General features: G+C 63.3%; 1 protein-coding gene across 7 annotated transcripts in view; it reads left to right on the top strand.

Moving 5' to 3' along the window:
• The window catches only part of Tsc2 (TSC complex subunit 2), a 35,175-nt gene that overhangs the window by 14,452 nt on the left and 1,229 nt on the right, over positions 1-19,494 (top strand). The window contains exons 14-38 of one of the 7 annotated variants that reach the window (XM_042698353.1): positions 271-352; positions 547-702; positions 1,093-1,209; positions 3,608-3,730; positions 4,337-4,443; positions 4,607-4,757; positions 5,739-5,861; positions 6,338-6,472; positions 7,605-7,794; positions 8,276-8,369; positions 8,806-8,908; positions 9,329-9,423; positions 10,514-10,642; positions 11,808-11,969; positions 12,096-12,248; positions 13,027-13,139; positions 13,443-13,658; positions 14,918-15,121; positions 15,600-15,668; positions 16,553-16,683; positions 16,866-17,359; positions 17,530-17,605; positions 17,680-17,766; positions 18,457-18,643; positions 19,314-19,453. In XM_042698353.1, coding sequence (XP_042554287.1) covers positions 271-352; positions 547-702; positions 1,093-1,209; positions 3,608-3,730; positions 4,337-4,443; positions 4,607-4,757; positions 5,739-5,861; positions 6,338-6,472; positions 7,605-7,794; positions 8,276-8,369; positions 8,806-8,908; positions 9,329-9,423; positions 10,514-10,642; positions 11,808-11,969; positions 12,096-12,248; positions 13,027-13,139; positions 13,443-13,658; positions 14,918-15,121; positions 15,600-15,668; positions 16,553-16,683; positions 16,866-17,359; positions 17,530-17,605; positions 17,680-17,766; positions 18,457-18,643; positions 19,314-19,453 — 3,637 coding nt within the window. Of the gene's footprint in view, positions 1-270; positions 353-546; positions 703-1,092; positions 1,210-3,607; positions 3,731-4,336; positions 4,444-4,606; positions 4,758-5,738; positions 5,862-6,337; positions 6,473-7,604; positions 7,795-8,275; positions 8,370-8,805; positions 8,909-9,328; positions 9,424-10,513; positions 10,643-11,804; positions 11,970-12,095; positions 12,249-13,026; positions 13,140-13,442; positions 13,659-14,917; positions 15,122-15,599; positions 15,669-16,552; positions 16,684-16,865; positions 17,360-17,529; positions 17,606-17,679; positions 17,767-18,456; positions 18,644-19,313; positions 19,454-19,494 lie in introns of all 7 variants that reach the window. The other 6 variants (XM_042698352.1, XM_042698356.1, XM_042698355.1 and 3 more) reach the window with 6 other exon arrangements.

Raw genomic sequence — 19,494 nt, 5'->3', positions numbered from 1 at the left:
GTCTGTCCTTCCTGATTCTGGAGGAGAAAAAGGAAAAAGAATTGTAGTTGAAGGAAGGCTGTTCTGGAGTAATGGTCTAGAAAGCTGGCCTCTCGGAAGGCAGAGTTTTCTGTCTCTTTGCCGAGCTTCTGTTTGGGTGTCAGCGAGTATGGGCCTAGGGGAGAAAGCGCAGGGTTAGGCCCACTTGCCTCCACCCAGACATGGGCCTTGTGTGTGGGCACGGGGGTACAGGTGCTCCTGGCCCACCCCAGCAGGCTTGCTTCTCCGCAGGAACGAGTCCCGCAGTGCTGTGCGCATCAAGGTGCTGGATGTGCTGTCCTTCGTGCTGCTCATCAACAGACAGTTCTATGAGGTTTGTGTCTAGGCTTGGCCTCAGGGCTACAGGGGTTCCGGGCTGTGCTGCCGCCGGGCCTCTGCACGTGCTCCGGCAGAATCTAGGGTCTGCCGGGACTTCCGGTCCTGCTAGCACTCCTCCTGTGACAGGCTTTCAGCTGGCTTTGCGCCTCTGTTCACCCCTTGCCACCCCCTCTTCTGTGCCCGGTGCAGGAGGAGCTCATCAGCTCGGTAGTCATCCCACAGCTCTCCCACGTCCCTGACGACAAAGACCACCAAGTCCGAAAACTTGCCACGCAGCTGCTGGTGGACCTGGCGGAAGGCTGTCATTCCCACCACTTCAACAGTCTGTTGGACATCATTGAGAAAGTAAGAGCCACAGGGTTGGAGGCCACAGTGTCCTGTGGGCAGAGATGCCCTCTCTAGTCATGCTCAGCAAGCAAGCTGACGGATGGCGGTCTTGCCCCCAGCGGGGATGGGTGGTGACCGGAGACAGGGTCAGGCTGCCTGCTGCTTGGACAGCGTCCGTCACAGGCCTTTGGAAGTGGGTCTCATATGGCTCCCTGAAAGCTGAGCTATGCACCTGAAGACCACACAAAGCTAAGAAGCGGGGCCAGGGCTACAGCTCATGTGATTTCTAAATGGTCTCTCTGTGAAGTGTATTTCTTCTCCTGAGAAGTGAGAGGGAAGGTACTAGTAAGGAAGTGTTAGAGCTGCAGGGAGCCATGAGCCAGGACTTACAGGCTGATCTCTTTCAAGGTGATGGCCCGCTCGCTCTCGCTTCCCCCTGAGGTAGAGGAGCGGGATGTGGCCGCCTATTCGGCCTCCCTGGAGGACGTGAAGACCGCAGTGCTGGGGCTCCTGGTTATTCTTCAGGTAAGGGCTCTGCCGGTGGCCCCTGCCCGCAGGCGCTAGCCTCGGCTCCTGTCTGCTCAGACTGGCCGCTGTCCTCCAGGGAAACGGGGGCTCTGCCAGCGGCCCTGACCCGCAGCAGGGTGAGGTCAGGGCACTGTGGGAAGCCGCTGTTGTCTGCGCCCCAGGTGGCCTGCTGTGTGCTGACAAATCACGTGCCGTCCTCGTCACCCTCGCCTCGCCTGCCCCTGGCTCTGTCTCTACAGCTGAGGGAGGAGGGAAAAGCCAAGGCTTCCCTATAGCTTTGCTTTTGTTTTTTGTTTATTGTTTTTTGTTTTTTTTTGCTTATGTGGTGCTGAGGAATCGAACCCAGGGCCTCAGGCATGCAAGGCAAGCGCTCTACCACTGAGCCACCTTCCCAGCCCCCTATAGCTTTTTTGGGGCAAGTCCTGGGCTTTGAACTTGGCTTGGGCACTATACCTGCCCTTTTGCTCAAGGCTAACACTCTACCACTTGAGCCACGGCGCCACTTCCGGCTTTTTCTGTGTATGTGGTACTGAGGAATTGAACCCAGGTCTTCATGCTTGCTAGGCAAGCACTCTACCAGTAGACCACATTGCCAGCCCATAGTTCATTTTTTGTAATGACCATTGCGTGCTGGGTACTGAGGCAAGGCCTGTGTGCTGTCAGTTCTTTTCGTCAAGGCTGATGCTGTACCACTCGAGCCACAGCTCCACTTTTGGCTTTCTGCTGGTTAATTGGAGATAAGAGTCTCATCAGCTTTCCTCCTGGGCTGACTTTGAATGGTGATCTTCAGATACTAGCCTCCTAAATAGCTAAGATTATAGGTGTGAGCCACAGGCCTGGCTTTTTAAAATTACTTTTTGTGCCAGTACTGAGGCTTGAACTCAGGCCCTGGGTGCTGTCCCTTAGCTTCTTTTTGCTCAAGCCTGGTGCTCTACCATTTCAGCCACAGCTGTACTTCCAGCCTTTTGTTGATTAGAGACAAGAGTCTCACAACTGCTTGGGCTGACTTTGAATTGGAATCCTTAGTTGTTTTTTTTTTTTTTTTTGGGTCTGGTCATGGGGCCTGAACTCTGGGCCTGGGCGCTGTCCCTCAGCTCTTCAGCTCAAGGCTAGCGCTCTACCACTTGAGCCACAGCGCCACTTCCGGCTTTTTTCTTTTTGCTTATGTGGTGCTGAGGAATCGAACCCAGGGTCTCAGGCATGCAAGGCAAGCGCTCTACCACTGAACCACCTTCCCAGCCCCAGTTGTTTTTTTTTTGTCAGTAATGGGGCTTGCACTCTGGGCCTGGGCGCTGTCCCTCAACTCTTCAGCTCAAGGCTAGTGCTCTATCACTTGAGCCACAGTGCCACTTCTGGTTTTCTAGTGGTTAATTAGAGATAAGAGTCTCACAGCCTTTCCTGCCCAGGCTGGCTTTGAACTGCAATTCTCAGATCTCAGCTTCCTGAGTAGCTAGGATTACAGGCGTGAGCTACGAGCTCCTGGCTTTGAATCCTCAGATCTTTAGCCTCTGGAGTAGGCAGGATTAAGGCATGAGCTACGTTTTTTTTTTTTTTTTTGGGTCCGGTCATGGGGCTTGAACTCTGGGCCTGGGCGCTGTCCCTCAGCTCTTCAGCTCAAGGCTAGCGCTCTACCACTTGAGCCACAATGCCACTTCCGGCTTTTTTCTTTTTGCTTATGTGGTGCTGAGAAATCAAACCCAGGGCCTCAGGCATGCAAGGCAAGCGCTCTACCACTGAGCCACCTTCCCAGCCCCTTTTTTTTCTTTTAAATAAGGCTGGACACTGATGAAAGTGAACTATACAACTCATGGCTGGAACAGGAGGGAGGGCGGGGAGAGAGCGAGGGGACAGAAGACACTATGTAAAAGGAAATATATTCATTACCTGACTCATGTAATTGTAATCCTTCTGTACAGCATCTCTATAATAACAATAAGGTACATATTTTTTAAAAAGCATGAGAATAGGGCTGGGAAGGTGGCTCAGTGGTAGAGCACTTGCCTTGCATGCCTGAGGCCCTGGGTTCGATTCCTCAGCACCACATAAGCAAAAAGAAAAAAGCCGGAAGTGGCGCTGTGGCTCAAGTGGTAGAGCGCTAGCCTTGAGCTGAAGAGCTGAGGGACAGCGCCCAGGCCCAGAGTTCAGGCCCCATGCCTGGACTCCCCCCCCCAAAAAAAGCATGAGAATATTGGAGAATATGAAAAAAAAGACAAGGTCTTGAAAAAGTGGCCCTTCAGGGTGCCCTTGGTGGCTAGGGGACATGAACGAATGACGGTACGACAGATTGCTTCTGCATAACTTCATAGAGAGGTGCTCCGGCTTCCTCTCCTCCACACAGCATTGCCTCCTCCTTGGCGACATTGCCCTCAGAAGGATTGCTACCCTCTCTCCACAGACGAAGCTGTACACCCTGCCTGCCAGCCATGCCACGCGTGTGTACGAGACTCTGGTCAACCATATTCATCTGCACTACAAGCACAGCTACTCGCTGCCCATCGCCGGCAGCATCCGCCTGCAGGTACAGTGTGCTCCGCCACACGGTCATGTCCCTGGGGGCCCGGCCAGGCTCTAGCCTGCTGTCCACAGGCAGACAGGCTGTTGGTCCAGGGAGGGGTCCTCCCTGGCTCTTCTTTCTTGGCACCCACTGTGGCTTGTCACCCTGAATCACACTGACCTACAGAGGGGTGTGTGGCCCTGATGTTCTTGGTGCCGAACTATCAGCCAGTGAGCTGCAGCAGAGGGCTGGGCCGGCCTGGGAAGGCTGGTAGGGCAGGGCTTGGTGAACGGAGCAGGGCTGGGTTGAGGATGGCTGGGAAGTCTGGACTGGTCCAGGCAGGATGGGAAGTAATGCCGGGCTGTCTGGAGCTCCCTGGGAAGAAACCCTGACCCAGTTGGAGCGCCTGCCTTGGTTGGACCTGTTGGTTGGGGTGCCCAGCACAGTTCACTCCCAGAGGAGGTGACGAGGCTGAGCTGTGGGGAGGTCAGCGGCTGTGGAGAGGTCTGGGCCCTGTGCGGGACACCGGCCTCCGTGTCCCTGGGATGCGCCCATCTGAGCCACGAGGAGTTTGCCATCGGCCGTGGCTGGCCCCTGCCTGATTAGATAGCACCGTTCGCTCCTCTGCAGGCCTTCGACTTCCTGCTGCTGCTGCGGGCCGACTCCCTGCACCGCCTGGGCCTGCCTACCAAGGACGGGGTCGTGAGGTTCAGCCCCTACTGCCTCTGTGACTGCGTGTACGTAGGAGCCGCGGGGCGGGGGGTCAGCCTCACCACGTCGAGCCTGCGTGTTGCCACCCACATCAGGGTGGCGCGTTTACAGGACTGTCCCTGAAGGGCTCCCGGTGACAGGCCAGCACTGGAGGGAATGTCTAACGCCTGTCCCATTTGGGTTCCACAGGGAGCCTGAGCGCGGCACAGAGAAGAAGGCCAGCAGCCCCCTTTCCCCTCCCACTGGGCCTCCCAGCCCCGTGCCTGTGGGCCCTGCTGTGAGACTCGGCCACCTGCCCTACTCCCTGCTTTTCCGTGTCCTGCTTCAATGTCTGAAGCAGGTGAGTCGGGTCTTCTCCGTGAGGTCAGGTGGTGCTGCCCTAAGGACAGAGTCTTAAGACCAACCTAGTTCTTCCCCTCAGAGTAGTCACTGGGGGACTTAGCGTGCTTCCACAGTTTGCAGCAGGACTCGCATGTGTAATAACGGTTGCTGTCCATCAGCACATGCCTCCCAGGGAGGGCGCACACGGACTCAGGCAGCAAAGGGATGCAGTTCTTTTCTGAGGGCCGCCTTCCAGGCCAGCTGGAAGGTGGAGTGAGCAGAGCTTGTATGTTCCATGCTGATGTGGACATACTGGCCGAGTCAGGGGCCACGGCTGGTGAGGGCAGGTGAGCAGCTGCAGGGAGGGTAGCGGGAAGGGGGAACCGGATCCTGAACTGTGCCAGGCATCTGCGCTGCAAGGCTGGCAGATTTCCCAGAGTGCAGGGCTGAAATGCTCCCTGCACCATGTCCTGGGCTGTAGTGAAGAGCTCCCTGTGGCTGTGTCCTGGGCTGTAGTGAAGAGCTCCCTGTGGCTGTGTCCTGGGCTGTAGTGAAGAGCTCCCTGCACCGTGTCCTGGGCTGTAGTGAAGAGCTCCCTGCACTGTGTCCTGGGCTGTAATGGCTCTGTGGCTGTGATGGTTGTCTTGCTGCTCCTCCTCATCAGCTGTGGTTATAGCTTTCCTTCTTCTTCTGTGTTTTGCCTTCTTCATTGTTGCAGATGTTCTGCGGGTGCTCAGGCTGTGTCAGGCTCACCCCCCTTGCCGTCGGCTCCCCTTCCCTTCCTCCCTCCGTAGGCTGTGGCTGGGCCACAACCCAGCATTTGAGGAGAGGACAGGACCGGGCATGTGGCATCCTGAGCTGCTCTCAGCTAGCTGCTGGGGTGCTGGCCGCTGGCCAGGCTTCGTTCACACAGTGGCTTGTGGTGACAGGCCACGGTTCGTCACGTCCGGAGCTGTGCCGCTGTCGCCCTGCCTCGTGTCTGACCGCCCTCTCCCTCCAGGAGACCGACTGGAAGGTCTTGAAGCTGGTCCTGAGCAAGCTGCCTGAGTCTCTGCGCTACAAAGTCCTTATTTTCACCTCCCGCTGCAGTGTCGACCAGCTGTCTTCTGCCCTCTGCGCCATGGTAGTCCCGTCCCCTACCCTCTCCCCCTGTCTGCCAGCCCCCCCTCCCGCCCGGCCCTGGCCAGGCTGCCTATCAAGGAGGCCGGTGGGGGGTGGGGGTCAGGGCCGCAGTCCAGGCTCTGCTTCAGAAGCCAGAGAACCCCAGGCAAGAGTGTGGAGACCGTCTCTGTCAGAGCAGATTGGGGCTCCTGTCGGGAGCACGGACAGCCGTGGAGTGGAGGCGTGGATGCTTGGGCCCACGCCAGCGTGCCCCCAGCTTACCCGGCACCGGGTTCCCCTTTTCCTGGCTAGGCCCCTGTGATCGGCACCCACACCCCTGCCCTTTGCTGTGGGTATCGAGGGAGGCGGTGCTCTCACCTTCTGGAAGGCAGACCCCTGCAGAGCTGGAACCGGCTCTTCCTGGCTTTTGCCTCTACCCTGTCCCTCCCCAGCACACCTGCCGCCAGCTGGGGCCTCACGGGGTTTCTTGGTCCTTAGCTTTCAGGTCCAAAGACACTTGAGCGGCTCCGAGGCACTCCAGAAGGCTTCTCCAGAACCGACCTGCACTTGGCCGTGGTACCAGTGCTTACGGCATTAATCTCTTACCACAACTACCTGGACAAAACCAAACAGGTGGGATGTGGGAGAGGGTGAGGACTTCTCTTGTGCTGGCTCTTAAACCAGAGGGTGTGCCACCTTCACCAGCGGCCGGCTAGAGCAACAGGCTGAGCTGGCTGTCGCCCTGGGGCTCCTGATGACCGCTGGGGCTGCAGGTGCGAATCCTCACGTCCGGTTCTTTCGGGAGCCATCCTTCCCTCCTCTCTAGGAGTACTCCTCACTCCCAGCCTGTGCCTGTTATGGCTGTAGGGCAGGTAGCCACGCCGGGTTTTTTTGCTTTTGTTTTTTTTTTTCTTTAAATTCTTTTGGTGTCAGTACTGGGACTTGAATTCAGGACCTGGTGTTCTTATTTGTGTGGTGCTACTATTTGAGCCACAGCTTCACCTCCAGCTTTTTGCTGGCTAGTTGGAGATAACAGTTTCATGAGTTTATCTAGGCTGGCTCTGAACGGCAGTTCCCAGATCTTAGCCTCACTGCTAGGATTGCAGGTGTGCGCACTGACACGCGGAGCAAGGACGGTTAGGAGGAGTGGGGTGGGGCGGGGGCCCCATCTCCATCCCCCCACCAGGTCACTCGCATTCTCAGCTTGCAGCAGTGAGGAGGTGGGGGTCTCAGCGAGGTTTGGTGCTCCTGATGTCCTGCCTCAAGGAGCTTGGCTCCCTCTCCTGGGCCCGGGCTCTACACAGTAGCAGCACCACATGCTGATGCCTGGCTTCAGTAGAAGCCCACCCCACTGGCTGTGTGCGCTGGCCAAGCCCAGAGCGTTTCTGAGTCAGGACAAGAGAACTATTCCCAGAACTATTGAGGCCCTGGTCTGTGGCCTGAGCTGCCATTTCATTCCTGTTTTCATTACTGAGGACACTGCCCGGGGTGGGGTTGGGACAGTGGTCTCGACCTGTCAGTGGTTCCTCTCCTTACGAGGCTAGCCCAGAACCAGGGCTGTTAGTGAAACGGAAGCACCTGACACCTGATCTAGAGCTACCCACCACTCAGGGTCATGTAAGCATTTAGGAACCATCCTAAGTCCTCCCCCCCACCCTCCCCCTCAGAGCACTTCAGAGTGGGTCTGCGAGGTATGAGGCCTGCGGGAAGGGCAGGCCCCCCCACACACACACACAGGTGGTCTGATGTGTTTTGCTCCCTGCAGCGGGAGATGGTCTACTGCCTGGAGCAAGGTCTCATCTACCGCTGTGCCAGCCAGTGCGTGGTGGCCCTGGCCATCTGCAGTGTGGAGATGCCCGACATCATCATCAAGGCGCTGCCAGTCCTGGTGGTGAAGCTGACGCACATCTCCGCCACGGCCAGCATGGCCATCCCGCTCTTGGAGTTCCTGTCCAGTGAGTGTGTGGCTCCCCTGGGGGTGCACCTGATTCTCAGCTTGGTGTTCCGGGCAGCTGTGCTGATTGTTTGTCTGCCCTCCTGGGTGTGCACAGGCTGGACTCCCTAGGGCACCTGGTCCTGGAGCCTGTACTGCCTCAGGGCCTTGGCACCTCGTGTTAGCTGCCTAAACACTTATACACATACGCAGGGCAAAAGAGGCTGTAGGCATGGTTCGCGTGGCAGAGCACCTGCTTTGCAAGCATGAGACCCTGCCTTCAATCTTCATTATCAACAAAATTCAAAAAGTAAAAGCTGCTTACGGCTCATAGATTATACACGGTTCATAGACTATACACGTATGAGCCGGGGAACCGTTGGGGTGGAGGCTGAGACCTTCCAAGTCTTTGACAACAGCAGCTTTGGCTTTTAGAGCTGAGGTGCAGGACCCTGGGGACAGGCCTGCCCCACCGGCCGCCTCACAGCTGTCCTTGCTCACAGCTCTGGCCAGACTTCCTCACCTGTATAGAAACTTCGCTGCAGAGCAGTATGCCAGCGTGTTTGCCATCTCGCTGCCTTACACCAACCCCTCCAAGTGAGTATGGCTGTCCAGGCCCCTCCCTCCCAGCTGCGGCCCCGCCCAGGCCCCTCCCTCCCAGCTGCGGCCCCGCCCAGGCCCCTCCCTCCCAGCTGCGGCCCCGCCCAGGCCCCTCCCTCCCAGCTGCGGCCCCGCCCAGGCCCCTCCCTCCCAGCTGCGGCCCCGCCCAGGCCCTTCCCTCCCAGCTGCGGCCCCGCCCAGGCCCCTCCCTCCCAGCTGCGGCCCCGCCCAGGCCCCTCCCTCCCAGCTGCGGTCCCGCCCAGGCCCTTCCCTCCCAGCTGCGGCCCCGCCCAGGCCACTACACTGAAAGCCATGCCTGCCACTGCCACTGAGACTCACCCAAGGCCCTGGCAGCTCTGCTTTGTGCAGCCTGCCGGGAGCGCTGACGTGTGCTAGGAGGGAACCCAGTCCTTGCGGTTTCTCCTTGTCTCAGGTTCAACCAGTACATTGTGTGCCTGGCGCATCACGTCATAGCCATGTGGTTCATCAGGTGCCGCCTGCCCTTCCGGAAGGATTTTGTTCCCTACATCACTAAGGTTAGGGGCTGGGAAGGTGGCTCAGTGGTAGAGCGCTTGCCTTGCATGCCAGAGGCCCTGGATTCGATTTCCCCAGCACCACATAAGCAAAAAGAAAAAAGCTGGAAGTGGCGCTGTGGCTCAAGTGGTAGAGCGCTAGCCTTGAGCTGAAGAGCTGAGGGACAGCGCCCAGGCCCAGAGTTCAGGCCCCACAACCGGACCGAAAAAACAAACATCACTAAGGTTAGCCGGGGCCGCCTGTGCTTCTCCATGGCTAGTGTAGGGACAAGCAGGCGAGAGGAGAGGGCTGCCACTTGGAGCCGCGTTAAAAGTACCCAAGTTCCCACTGGGCTCAGCTTAAGGTGGGCGCACGTGGGAGCTGCCGCCTTGAACTGGGCTGCAGCTTATCCCAGCCCCCACGGCCCGCCCTTCCTGCTCCAGGGCCTGCGCTCCAACGTCCTCCTGTCTTTTGATGACACGCCTGAAAAGGACAGCTTCAGAGCCCGGAGCACCAGCCTCAATGAGAGGCCCAAAAGGTTCGCCTTTCGGGGTCATGCCTGGTCCGTGGGGAGGGGGCCCAGGCTGTGCGCTTGGTGCTGGTCGGCTGCCTGCAGGTCAGTCTGGGCCAAAGACGTGTCGCCCTGTTGTGGGCTGCCTGCGATGCCCAGGGCCCTGGGAGGCGAGTCAGGGCCTCCCAAGGCCACGCTGACCACCGTGGCCTGTGCACTGTGCAGCCTGTGGGCCAGCTCCCCATCTGCCTGAGCCACAGGTATGGGTCTGCCGAGTGGGGGTTGGGTGCTAGCTGCGGGCATAAGGGTTTAGGCCTTACGCACCAAAGGAGCCCAGAGGCACGTCGGGGTATCTGTAACTCGGCCTGGGCAGGGGACCCCATGGCTACCCCATCTGCAGTCTCGTGATACACGCACGGTTAGCCCAGCTCTCAGCCAGAGCCACGCCTCTCCTTCAGAGCTGCTCGTGGGCACATGCTCTCCTTCACCACCACAGCTGCTTGTGCCAGTCTGAAGCCGGCTGTGCTAGGCCTGTGCTGTTTTGTGCACTCGTTGACCGGCTCCGCACCTGCCCCTTGCTGCCAGGCTGTCGGCTCTCCCCAGGTGGACACGGCACTTTCCAGGGCAGCCTGCCATGCCGCCCGGGTGGGGCGGGGCTGGCCATCGCTGGCCATCGCTCTGCCCTCACACGGAGGGCTGGCTTCCTTTCACACACTGGGCCCGGGGCCGGCCCAGAATCCGTGGCGCCTTCTGCGTCCAGGCCTGGTGAGGCCAGAGGCCTCTTCATGGGTGGGTGGGAACTGCTGGGCGGCCCAGCCTGGAATCTGCCGTGCCGGTGATCCACACACGTTTTAATTTGCACTAATGTCCTTTGTTTTGGTATCACACGTAAAGCCTTACTTTTTTTTCTCAGTTGCATTTATAAGATGTATTTTTATGCGTTTTTGTTTTCTGTCTCTCTTCCCTGCTAACTGTCCTTTGGCATGGTTCTTTTGTTCATCTCACCCGCGGGACCTCTCCATCTTGACCCTGTGGCCTGGGACCTTTCCTCCTCACCCCTCCCCTTCCCGGGAGCTGGGCTCTCTGGGGCTTTGGGGCTTCCTTCCTCGCCCGGTAGTTTGAGGATAGCCAGAGCCCCCAAACAAGGCCTGAATAACTCTCCACCCGTGAAAGAATTCAAGGAGAGCTGTGCAGCCGAGGCCTTCCGGTGCCGCAGCATCAGTGTGTCTGAACATGTGGTCCGCAGGTAGCGGGGCTGTGGGGGTGGGGGGCACAGACCCGGAGCCTGGCCCACAAGCACCGGGCGGTGGTGCATGGGGCTGCTTGCATGACCTCATGTTGGTGCCCTTCCTGGTCGGGGCTGGAGAAGACCCCAACCCAGGGGAGCCTGGTGGCGAGGGGGGAAAGGTTGCATTCTGTCCTAAGCCCCTAGGAGCACTGCTGGCCACACAACCTAGTCAGAGGCCGGCCTGGGGCCCTGTGCAGACCTGCCGCTCTGGGAAAGCTGGGGGGGGGGGCTCTGTACCCTGCAGCCTCGGGTGGCTGGATGGGCATGCTCCCCAGGCTTGATCCTCACTTCCTGTGATGAGGACTTTGTCCCTTGGGCTTCCTTTCAGAAGGGATGTGTGCTTCCTCGTGGCCGCAGTGAATCTCTGGCTTTGGGGTGGGGCTGGCGTGGGAGGGGCACAGTTCCCCCCTCCCTTCGTGATTCTCCCGGTTGAGTCTGGGCGTGTGCTTGGCCTGTCCTGTGAGTTGCACCTGCAGTCTCTAGCGACCAGACGCTGCCTTCTCCCCGCTCCTCCCCATCCCTGCCCCGGCTCTCTGGCTCTGTGGCTCTCTGGTGTGGGGTCTGGCGAGGGGCTGGGAGCGGCCGGCTGCTCAGTGAGGCTTCTCGGCTCTCTTTCTGTCACATTCTTTATCATAAGCAGAGTAGGGCTAAAGAGTGCAACACTGGTACCAGACTAAGCCTGGACAAAGCCTTCCGGGTCGCTACAGTGCCGTGGGCTGCGTGCACAGCCCGGCCCCGTGTCCTGGACGGCAGGCGGCCGTGTGGGCAGAATGCAATCTTGCTCTGTCCCAGTGGCCTCGAGGCTCTGCATGGACTAAGCTGTCTGCCGCAGCCGTGGCCTAACTCGCTCCTGTGTGCTTGGGCAGAGGGATGTCCTGTCTCGTCTCTTCCATCTCTGCTCCCGACAGAGGGGCCACCCCCTCTTCTCCGGGATGACACAGTCCACTCGATTTGCCAGACGTGGCTCAGCTGGCCGCCGGGCCCACGCCTGCTGGGGTTTTTTCCGAGCGAGGTCCTCTCGGTCATGCATGCGTTGAGCTTTGGCCCCTGGTGGTAGGTTGCTTGGCATGGTCCTGCCCGGAGCCCTGACCCCTGACCCCGGCGTGGGCTCTCCCTCCAGCAGAATACAGACGTCCCTGACCAGCGCCAGCCTGGGGTCTGCAGATGAGAACTCCGTGGCCCAGGCTGATGACAGCCTGAAGAGCCTGCACCTGGAGCTCACGGAGACCTGTCTGGACATGATGGCCCGCTACGTCTTCTCTAACTTCACCGCGGTCCCCAAAAGGTGGGCGCTGCATCTCCATGTTCCCCGTGGAGCTGCTCCTGGGGGTGGCGCACAGCCACACGGCCCTCGTCTCCGCGCCTGCCCTGGGCCCCATGGCAGGCGGAGACGGGGACTTTGTGCTTTCAGGTCTCCTGTGGGTGAGTTCCTCCTGGCGGGCGGCAGGACCAAAACCTGGCTGGTTGGGAACAAGCTGGTCACCGTGACGACGAGTGTGGGGACGGGAACCCGGTCCCTGCTGGGCCTGGACTCGGGGGAGCTGCAGAGCGGCCCGGAGCCGAGGTGCCCGCCCCGCGCGCCCCGCCCCGCGCGCCCGCCCCCCGTGCCCGCCCCGCGCGCCCCGCGCCCTGCCCCGCCCCGCGCGCCCCGCGCCCTGCCCCGTGCGGCCCCGCCCCCCGTGCCCGCCCCGCGCGCCCCGCCCCGCGCGCCCCGCGCCCCGCCCCGCGCGCCCCGCCCCCCGCGCCCCGCCCCGCGCCCCCCGCCCCCCGTGCCCCGCCCCGCGCGCCCCCGCCCCCCGTGCCCCGCCCCGCGCGCCCCCGCTCCCCGTGCCCCGCCCCGCGCGCCCCCGCCCCCCGCGCCCCGCCCCCCGTGCCCGCCCCGGGCGCCCCGCCCCGCGCGCCCCGCGCCCCGCCCCCCCGCGCCCCGCCCCCCGTGCCCGCCCCGGGCGCCCCGCCCCGCGCGCCCCGCGCCCCGCCCCGCGCGCCCCGCGCCCCGCCCCCCGCCCCGCGCGCCCCGCCCCCCGCGCCCCGCCCCGCGCCCCCCCGCCCCCGTGCCCCGCCCCGCGCGCCCCGCCCCCCGTGCCCCGCCCCGCGCGCCCCGCCCCCCGCGCCCCGCCCCCCGCGCCCCGCCCCCCGTGCCCGCCCCGGGCGCCCCGCCCCGCGCGCCCCGCGCCCCGCCCCGCGCGCCCCGCCCCCCGCCCCGCGCCCCGCGCCCCCCGCCCCGCGCGCCCCGCCCCCCGTGCCCGCCCCCCGTGCCCGCCCCGCGTGCCCGCCCCACGCGCCCCGCTGGTCTCACGACTCCCACCCTGGTGGACCACATGCATGGCCGCTTCCCTCCTCAGCTCCCAGCCTGGTGCACATGTGAGGCAGACGAAGGAGGCGCCTGCCAAGCTGGAGTCGCAGACCGGACAGCAGGTGGCTCATGGGGCCCGGGCCCGGGTCCGGTCCATGTCAGGTGAGCCTCAGCCTTCTCGGAGCCCGGGAACGCGCTGTACGCTGAGGACCAGGTGGCTCTGGCTTTAGGCCTGGCCGCTACCTGCTGAGCCTCACCGCGCCGTTGGCTCCGGTGGGGCAGGAAGTGATGGGCGGGCCCAGGGCTGCTGGTGTGCTGGGTGTTTGCGTGGCCCCCGAGAAAGCCCGGGGCCCTCTACGGGGGGTGACGAGGCTCCCACCCGTCAAAGCCAGGCCCGAGGGCTTGGGCCCGACGCCTCTTGGCCGGCCAGTCCTCCTCACCAGCCGCCGCGCCCCTCTCCCTCAGGGGGCCACGGCCTTCGCGTGGGCGCCCTGGACACAGCGGCTTCACAGGTCGCAGGCGGCCCCCCTTCTCCGGGGGCACAGCAGAGCGCCCCGGCAGCCAAGGCCGAGAAGAGCGCTGCGGGCGCCCAGGCCCCGGCTCCGGAGAAGACGAACCTGGCCGCCTACGTGCCCCTGCTGACCCAGGGCTGGGCTGAGATCTTAGTGCGGAGGCCCACAGGTACCAGGCCCACTGCGGTGTCCCCACAGGCCAGCACGGGCCTTTGGGGGACGGGGTGGGGAGAAGTGGGGTGGGGAGAAGCGAGGCGGTGTCGGGTGGCGCAGGACGCCCCGCGGGGCACGGCACGTGGGGTAGCTGCCCGCACGGTCCTGGGTCTTGGGGCCGGGGCGTGGGCCCAGGACAAACGTTTCCCTGCCCGCTCACACGGTGCCTCGGGCCTGAGTCCGAGTCTCCTTAGCCTGCTGAGAGCATCACCAGACTGACCGGGGCTCGCGTCTCAGGGCCTCCTGCAGTGATTCTCAAGACCGAGGGGATGGTCTTTGTCCACTCAGCAAGCAGACGCCCCAGTTCAACCTCTAGGCCTGTCCCAACCAACCATCCAAAAAACAAGTTTTGCTGGGCATTGGAGGCTCACACCTGTAATCCTGATTGGTTCAGGAGACTGAGACCTGAGGGTCACAGTGCAAAGCCAACTGGGTAGCAAAGTTTCTGGGACTTCTAATTAATCACCAAAAAAGTGGGAGGTGGAGTTGTGGTTCACATGGTCTAGGCTTGAACAAAGATGTTCAGGAACAGTGCTCAGGTTCTGAGTTCAGGCCCCAGGATTGACATAGACACAAAACGCTTCCACCCAGAGCCTTTCCACATACGGTCATTCTGAGGTTCTGTGAATTAGGGCAGGATTTGGAGTGGGTAGGGACATCAAGGGTATTTCAGCCAATAGGAAGGGCTTACCAGAAAGACCTGAGTACTCGGGGGCTGGATTGTGCAGGCAGGGCTCAGGGCTTGGGACTGGGTATAGAGTTGTGTGAGCCTAGGATTGGGTACTGGGGACTGGGTTGTGCGGGCAGGGCCCAGGATTGGGTACTGGGGGCCGTGAGGGCAGGGCCCAGGATTGGGTACTGGGGGCTGGGTTGTGCGGGCAGGGCCCGGGATTGGGTACTGGGGACTGGGTTGTGCAGGCAGGGCCCAGGATTGGGTACTGGGGGCTGGGTTGTGAGGGCAGGGCCCAGGATTGGGTACTGGGGGCTGGGTTGTGCGGGCAGGGCCCGTGGCTGGGTTGCGAGGCTCTTGGGAGACTTGGCTGAGGCGTGGCCTGCCCTTGGTACACGTGCTGACCTGGTGGGGGAAGGGGAGGCAATAGTTCTGGGGACCAGATCCCGAGGCCGGCCCAGGGAGCCCGGATGCTCGCCCGCCTCGGGCAGCACCTGGGGGCTCCCGGGCAGCAGAGGCCTGAGGGTCCCGACCACTGTCCTCAGGGAACACGAGCTGGCTGATGAGCCTGGAGAACCCGCTCAGCCCCTTCTCCTCGGACATCAACAACATGCCTCTGCAGGAGCTGTCCAACGCGCTCATGGCCGCCGAGCGCTTCAAGGAGCACCGGGACACGGCCCTGTACAAGTCCCTCTCGGTGCCGGCCGCCGGCACAGCCAGGCCCCCTCCGCTCCCACGTTCCAACACAGGTGAGCCGGACAGGGCAGGGCAGCGGGGTACGCTCCGCCGGGGCCCCCACGTCATCGGCAGAGGTCTTGGTGGGGTGCCTGCGTCCTGGGCCCACTTGCGAGTCGAGTCTCCACCCCTTCCGCGAGACTGGCCCCTGCTTGCTGCCGCTGGCCCTCGAGGGCTGCGGGCGCAGTGCTGCCGCATAGGTGCCCGGGTGGGGTGCATGGCCCTGCCTGCCGTGTGCTCCTGCCGCCCACCGCCCCTGCCGGCCGAGTGCTGTCCTGCAGGCCGGACTCCTGGCCGCCCGTGTGGCTGCGGATGGCCCCGGAGGCCGCGGACGCTGCGCGTGGGGATTGGGCCAGCGCTGCCGCCAGGAGAGCCCGGGCGCCGGCCTGGCCGCTGGCCCTCCCTCTCTCCTCTGCAGGCTCGGGCCGGGCTGCCCTCTGCGCGGCCTGCGCGTCTGCTGTTGACGTGGCCGCTGGCGTGGTTGCCTTGCAGTGGCCTCTCTCTCCTCCTTGTACCAGTCCAGCTGCCAGGGACAGCTGCACAGGAGCGTGTCCTGGGCAGGTACTCGCGTGTGCCGCAGAGCGCTCTGCCCCAGACGCCGCCCTCATCGCCCTCATCCGGTCATCCCTCCATGGCCCCGTCCTGAGCCTCATCGTCCTCGGGGAGCAGGGTTCTGACTGAGTTGAGGACACCCGTGCAGACTGCAGCCTTTGCTTTACCAGGGGGAGCCCCCGGACTTGCAGCCTTTGCTTTACCAGGGGGAGCCCCCGGACTTGCAGCCTGTGGGGCTGGGCTCTGCCCCTGAGCTGCGTGCGGCCTCAGGCCGCCGGGGTGGGCTCTGCCTGGCTGACCTGCCCTGGCCTCTGCTGGTCGCTGGCCTCAGGCACCCGCGGGCATTGTTGTAGCTGCTTTGCATTGTACGCCCGGCCCTGCCAGCTGCCCTGACTGGCGGGTCTCGCGTGGGTTCAGGGGCCAGGGTGGCGGGGGCGAGTCCAAGGCCACGTGCAGGGCCACTGCTGCTTGGCCGCCCGCCCGCCCCTGGCTTGGGACCTTGGCCCCCTCTCCCCAGCCTGCCGCGCTGCAGGCATGAGTTTGCAGACACGGCGCTCATCCCTAGCTTCCTCCATTCAAAATCCTGGAAACACTGGCCGCGGTCAGCGCCTCCCGAGCCGGGGCCCTTTTCCGGGTTCTCCCGGGCTCTTCCTCGTGCTCTCTGCTGCCTGCCCTGCCCGAGGTGCCGAGGGGCACTGGTGGACGCTACCCAGTCCCCCTGGGGCACCCACCGGTCCCTGGGGCCTGGAAGCCCCACCCAGGGCTGGTCAGGCCCTGCCCGGCCCCCTGCCGGGCCTCCACAGTGGAGCTGCTGCGGCTGGGCAGGGAGGAGCTGAGCCCCGAGGCCGGCAGGGCACTGGCCACTCACACCCGCGGCCTCCTGTGTCCCGCAGACTCCGCCGTGGTTCTGGAGGAGGGAGGGCCGGGCCAGACCCATGCACCCGGAGAGCCCCCCGAGCTGGAGGACTTTGAGGCCGCCCTAGGTGTGCACAGGCTCAGCCGGCGCCCTGCCCCCTACAGCAGGGTGAGTGTGTAGGGTCCTGGGCGGGAGTGCTGGGTGCCTGGCCTCCACACTGCCCGCGGGTGCGGCGAACCTCCCTTCACCACCGACCTGGCCTGGGGTCGGCGGCTCGGGCCCTGGCGGCGGGACCAGGGCAGCAGGCCACGGGCTGAGCGCCTGCTCACTGGGCACTGTCCATCCCACAGTCATCCTCAGCCTCCAGCCAGGAGGAGAAGGCCTGCCCCGCCGAGGTGCTGGTGGCCGGCGGCATCCCCATCGAGAGGGCCGTGTCTTCCGAGGGCGGCCGCCCCTTGGTGGACCTGTCCTTCCAGCCCACACAGCCCCTGAGCAAGTCCAGCTCCTCCCCCGAGCTGCAGACCCTGCAGGACAGCCTTGCCCACCCTGGGGACAAGGCCGACGCCGGCCGCCTGAGCCCCGAGGCCAAGGCCCGCTCCCAGTCCGGGACTTTGGACGGAGAAGGAGCGGCCTGGTCAGCCCCGGGTGAGGAGGTCCAGGGCCCCGCCCCGCCCGAGGGCCCGCTGCCCTCCAGCTCCCCCCGGTCGCCCAGCGGCCTGCGGCCCCGTGGCTACACCATCTCCGACTCAGCCCCTTCACGCCGGGGCCAGCGGGTGGAGCGGGACGCCTTCAAGAGCAGAGCCACGGCATCTGGAACCGAGAAAGTGCCAGGCATCAACCCCAGGTGGGCCGTCTCCTGGGCAGGCACCCAGGCCCGCTGGGGGCAGGTCTCGAGCCCCGCGGGCACAGCAGGCTGGGGAACAGGGCCCAGCTTCTCAGCTGTGGCTGCGGCTCCTGCCCTCCGTGTGGGGGCCCGGGACCCCGTTCCTGTCCTCACCCCGCTTCTCTCCGCAGCTTCGTGTTCCTGCAGCTGTACCACTCGCCCTTTTTTGGTGACGAGTCCAACAAGCCCATTCTGCTGCCCAATGAGGTAGCTGCCTCCCCCTGCGGCGTGCCCCTCCCCCCGCGTGGCCCCGCCCCTGCTCACGCCCCATGTCTCCGCAGTCCTTCGAGCGATCAGTGCAGCTCCTGGACCAGATCCCCTCATACGACACTCACAAGATCGCCGTCCTGTACGTGGGGGAGGGCCAGGTGAGGCTGTGGCTTCCAGGGCCGGGCCGGGCCGGGACCCCCTCCCACAGCTCAGCCCCTGGTCCCCCGCACCAGCGGGTGCACAACCGTGGTAGGCTGGGGTGTGGGCCTGCGGGTCAGGCATGGCCAGGCAGCGGTGTAGGTCTGGAGCTGGTAGCTCACGTCTGCGATCCTAGCTACTCGAGGGACCGGGCTGGGATCTCAACCTGAGGATCGCAGTTTGAGGCCAGCTTGTTAGAAAAGCCAAGACATATCCGGGTAGCCAGCCAGAAAGTTGGACTGGGGGCTGGAGATGTGGCCGTCAATGGAAAAAGCTAATAGCACGCGGCTCTGAGCTCAAGTCCTGGTGCGTGGAGGGACTGAGCTGCATGTTCATGCTGCATGCGGGCACGGGGGGAGTGGGGTCGTGGGCAGCCAGGGCCAGCAAGGCACGCTGCCGTCTGAGTGAAGCCGAGCGGCGTGCTGAAGGCGTCTCGCTGCCGTGCAGCCTCAGTGGAGGTCGGGGGTTGTGGCCCACGCAAGGCTGTCGAGCAGTGTTGGGGTGCCGGGTGTGCTTAAAGCGGGAGCTGGCCGGCTGGGGCAGAAGGCGAGGGCGACACGGGCCCCGGGGAGCCGCGCAGCCACGCCTCTGCGGAGACGAGGCTGAGCCTCCAGCAGCTGTGTCAGCACCACTGCCGCCTGCCTCCACAGAGCAGCAGCGAGCTGGCCATCCTGTCCAACGAGCACGGCTCATACCGCTACACCGAGTTCCTGACGGGCCTGGGCAGGCTCATCGAGCTCAAGGACTGCCAGCCAGACAAGGTGTACCTGGGCGGCCTGGACGTGTGCGGTGAGGACGGCCAGTTCACCTACTGCTGGCATGATGACATCATGCAAGGTGCGGACGCCCCTCCCAGGGCACACCCTTCCCATTCGTGCTGTGCTTTCTGTGCCAGTCCTGGGGCTTGAACTCGGGGCCTGTGCACATGTCCTTGAGCTGTTTTGCTCAAGGGTAGCACTACCATTGGAGCCACACACCGCTTCTTTTTGCTGCTTAATTGGAATCTCACTAATCGGCTAGGATTGTGGCTAGGAATGTGGTAGAGTGCTTGCCTAGCATGTGTGAAACTCTGGGTTTGGTTCCTCGGTACCACGTACACAGAAAAAGCTGGAAGTAGTGCAAAAGAAGCTGAGGGACAGCGCCCAGGCCCTGAGCCCCAGGACTGGCCAAAAAAAAATCTTGCTGATTGTCTTCTGGTAATGGTGTCAGTCTGTGATCCTCAGCTCTCAGCCTCCCGAGCAGCTAGCATTACAGGGATGAGCCCCGTGCTCAGCCGTGATGCCTGCCTTTGCCAGCTGTGCTCGTGGAGGTTCTGGGGTCTGGATGGAGGTCTGGGGTGGAAGTGCTTGGGCACGAGGCCCGCTCCCAGAGCTCTGGTCTGGGCGGAGCCATCAGCAGGGCTCAGGTGGTGGGCAGCAGAGGGCCCGGCGCGGCCCCGTCACGGGCCCCTCACACTGCTCTGCCCAGGGTCCTGCCTGGCACCCAGCCTGGCCTTTGCACTCCACAGCTGTCTTCCACATCGCCACACTGATGCCCACCAAGGACGTGGACAAGCACCGCTGCGATAAGAAGCGGCACCTGGGCAACGACTTCGTCTCCATTGTCTACAATGACTCCGGGGAGGACTTCCGGCTGGGCACCATCAAGGTGAGCGGCACCCTGGCGCCTGCGCCCAGGCCGGCACCGAG

The sequence above is a fragment of the Dipodomys spectabilis genome, unplaced genomic scaffold (assembly GCF_019054845.1).
Source record: "Dipodomys spectabilis isolate Male_0828 unplaced genomic scaffold, ASM1905484v1 ptg000231l, whole genome shotgun sequence".
In the NCBI taxonomy this organism is placed as follows: Eukaryota; Metazoa; Chordata; class Mammalia; order Rodentia; family Heteromyidae; genus Dipodomys; species Dipodomys spectabilis.
Note: the sequence above shows the minus strand (reverse complement) of the source record. Positions and strands in the feature narration are given on the sequence as shown.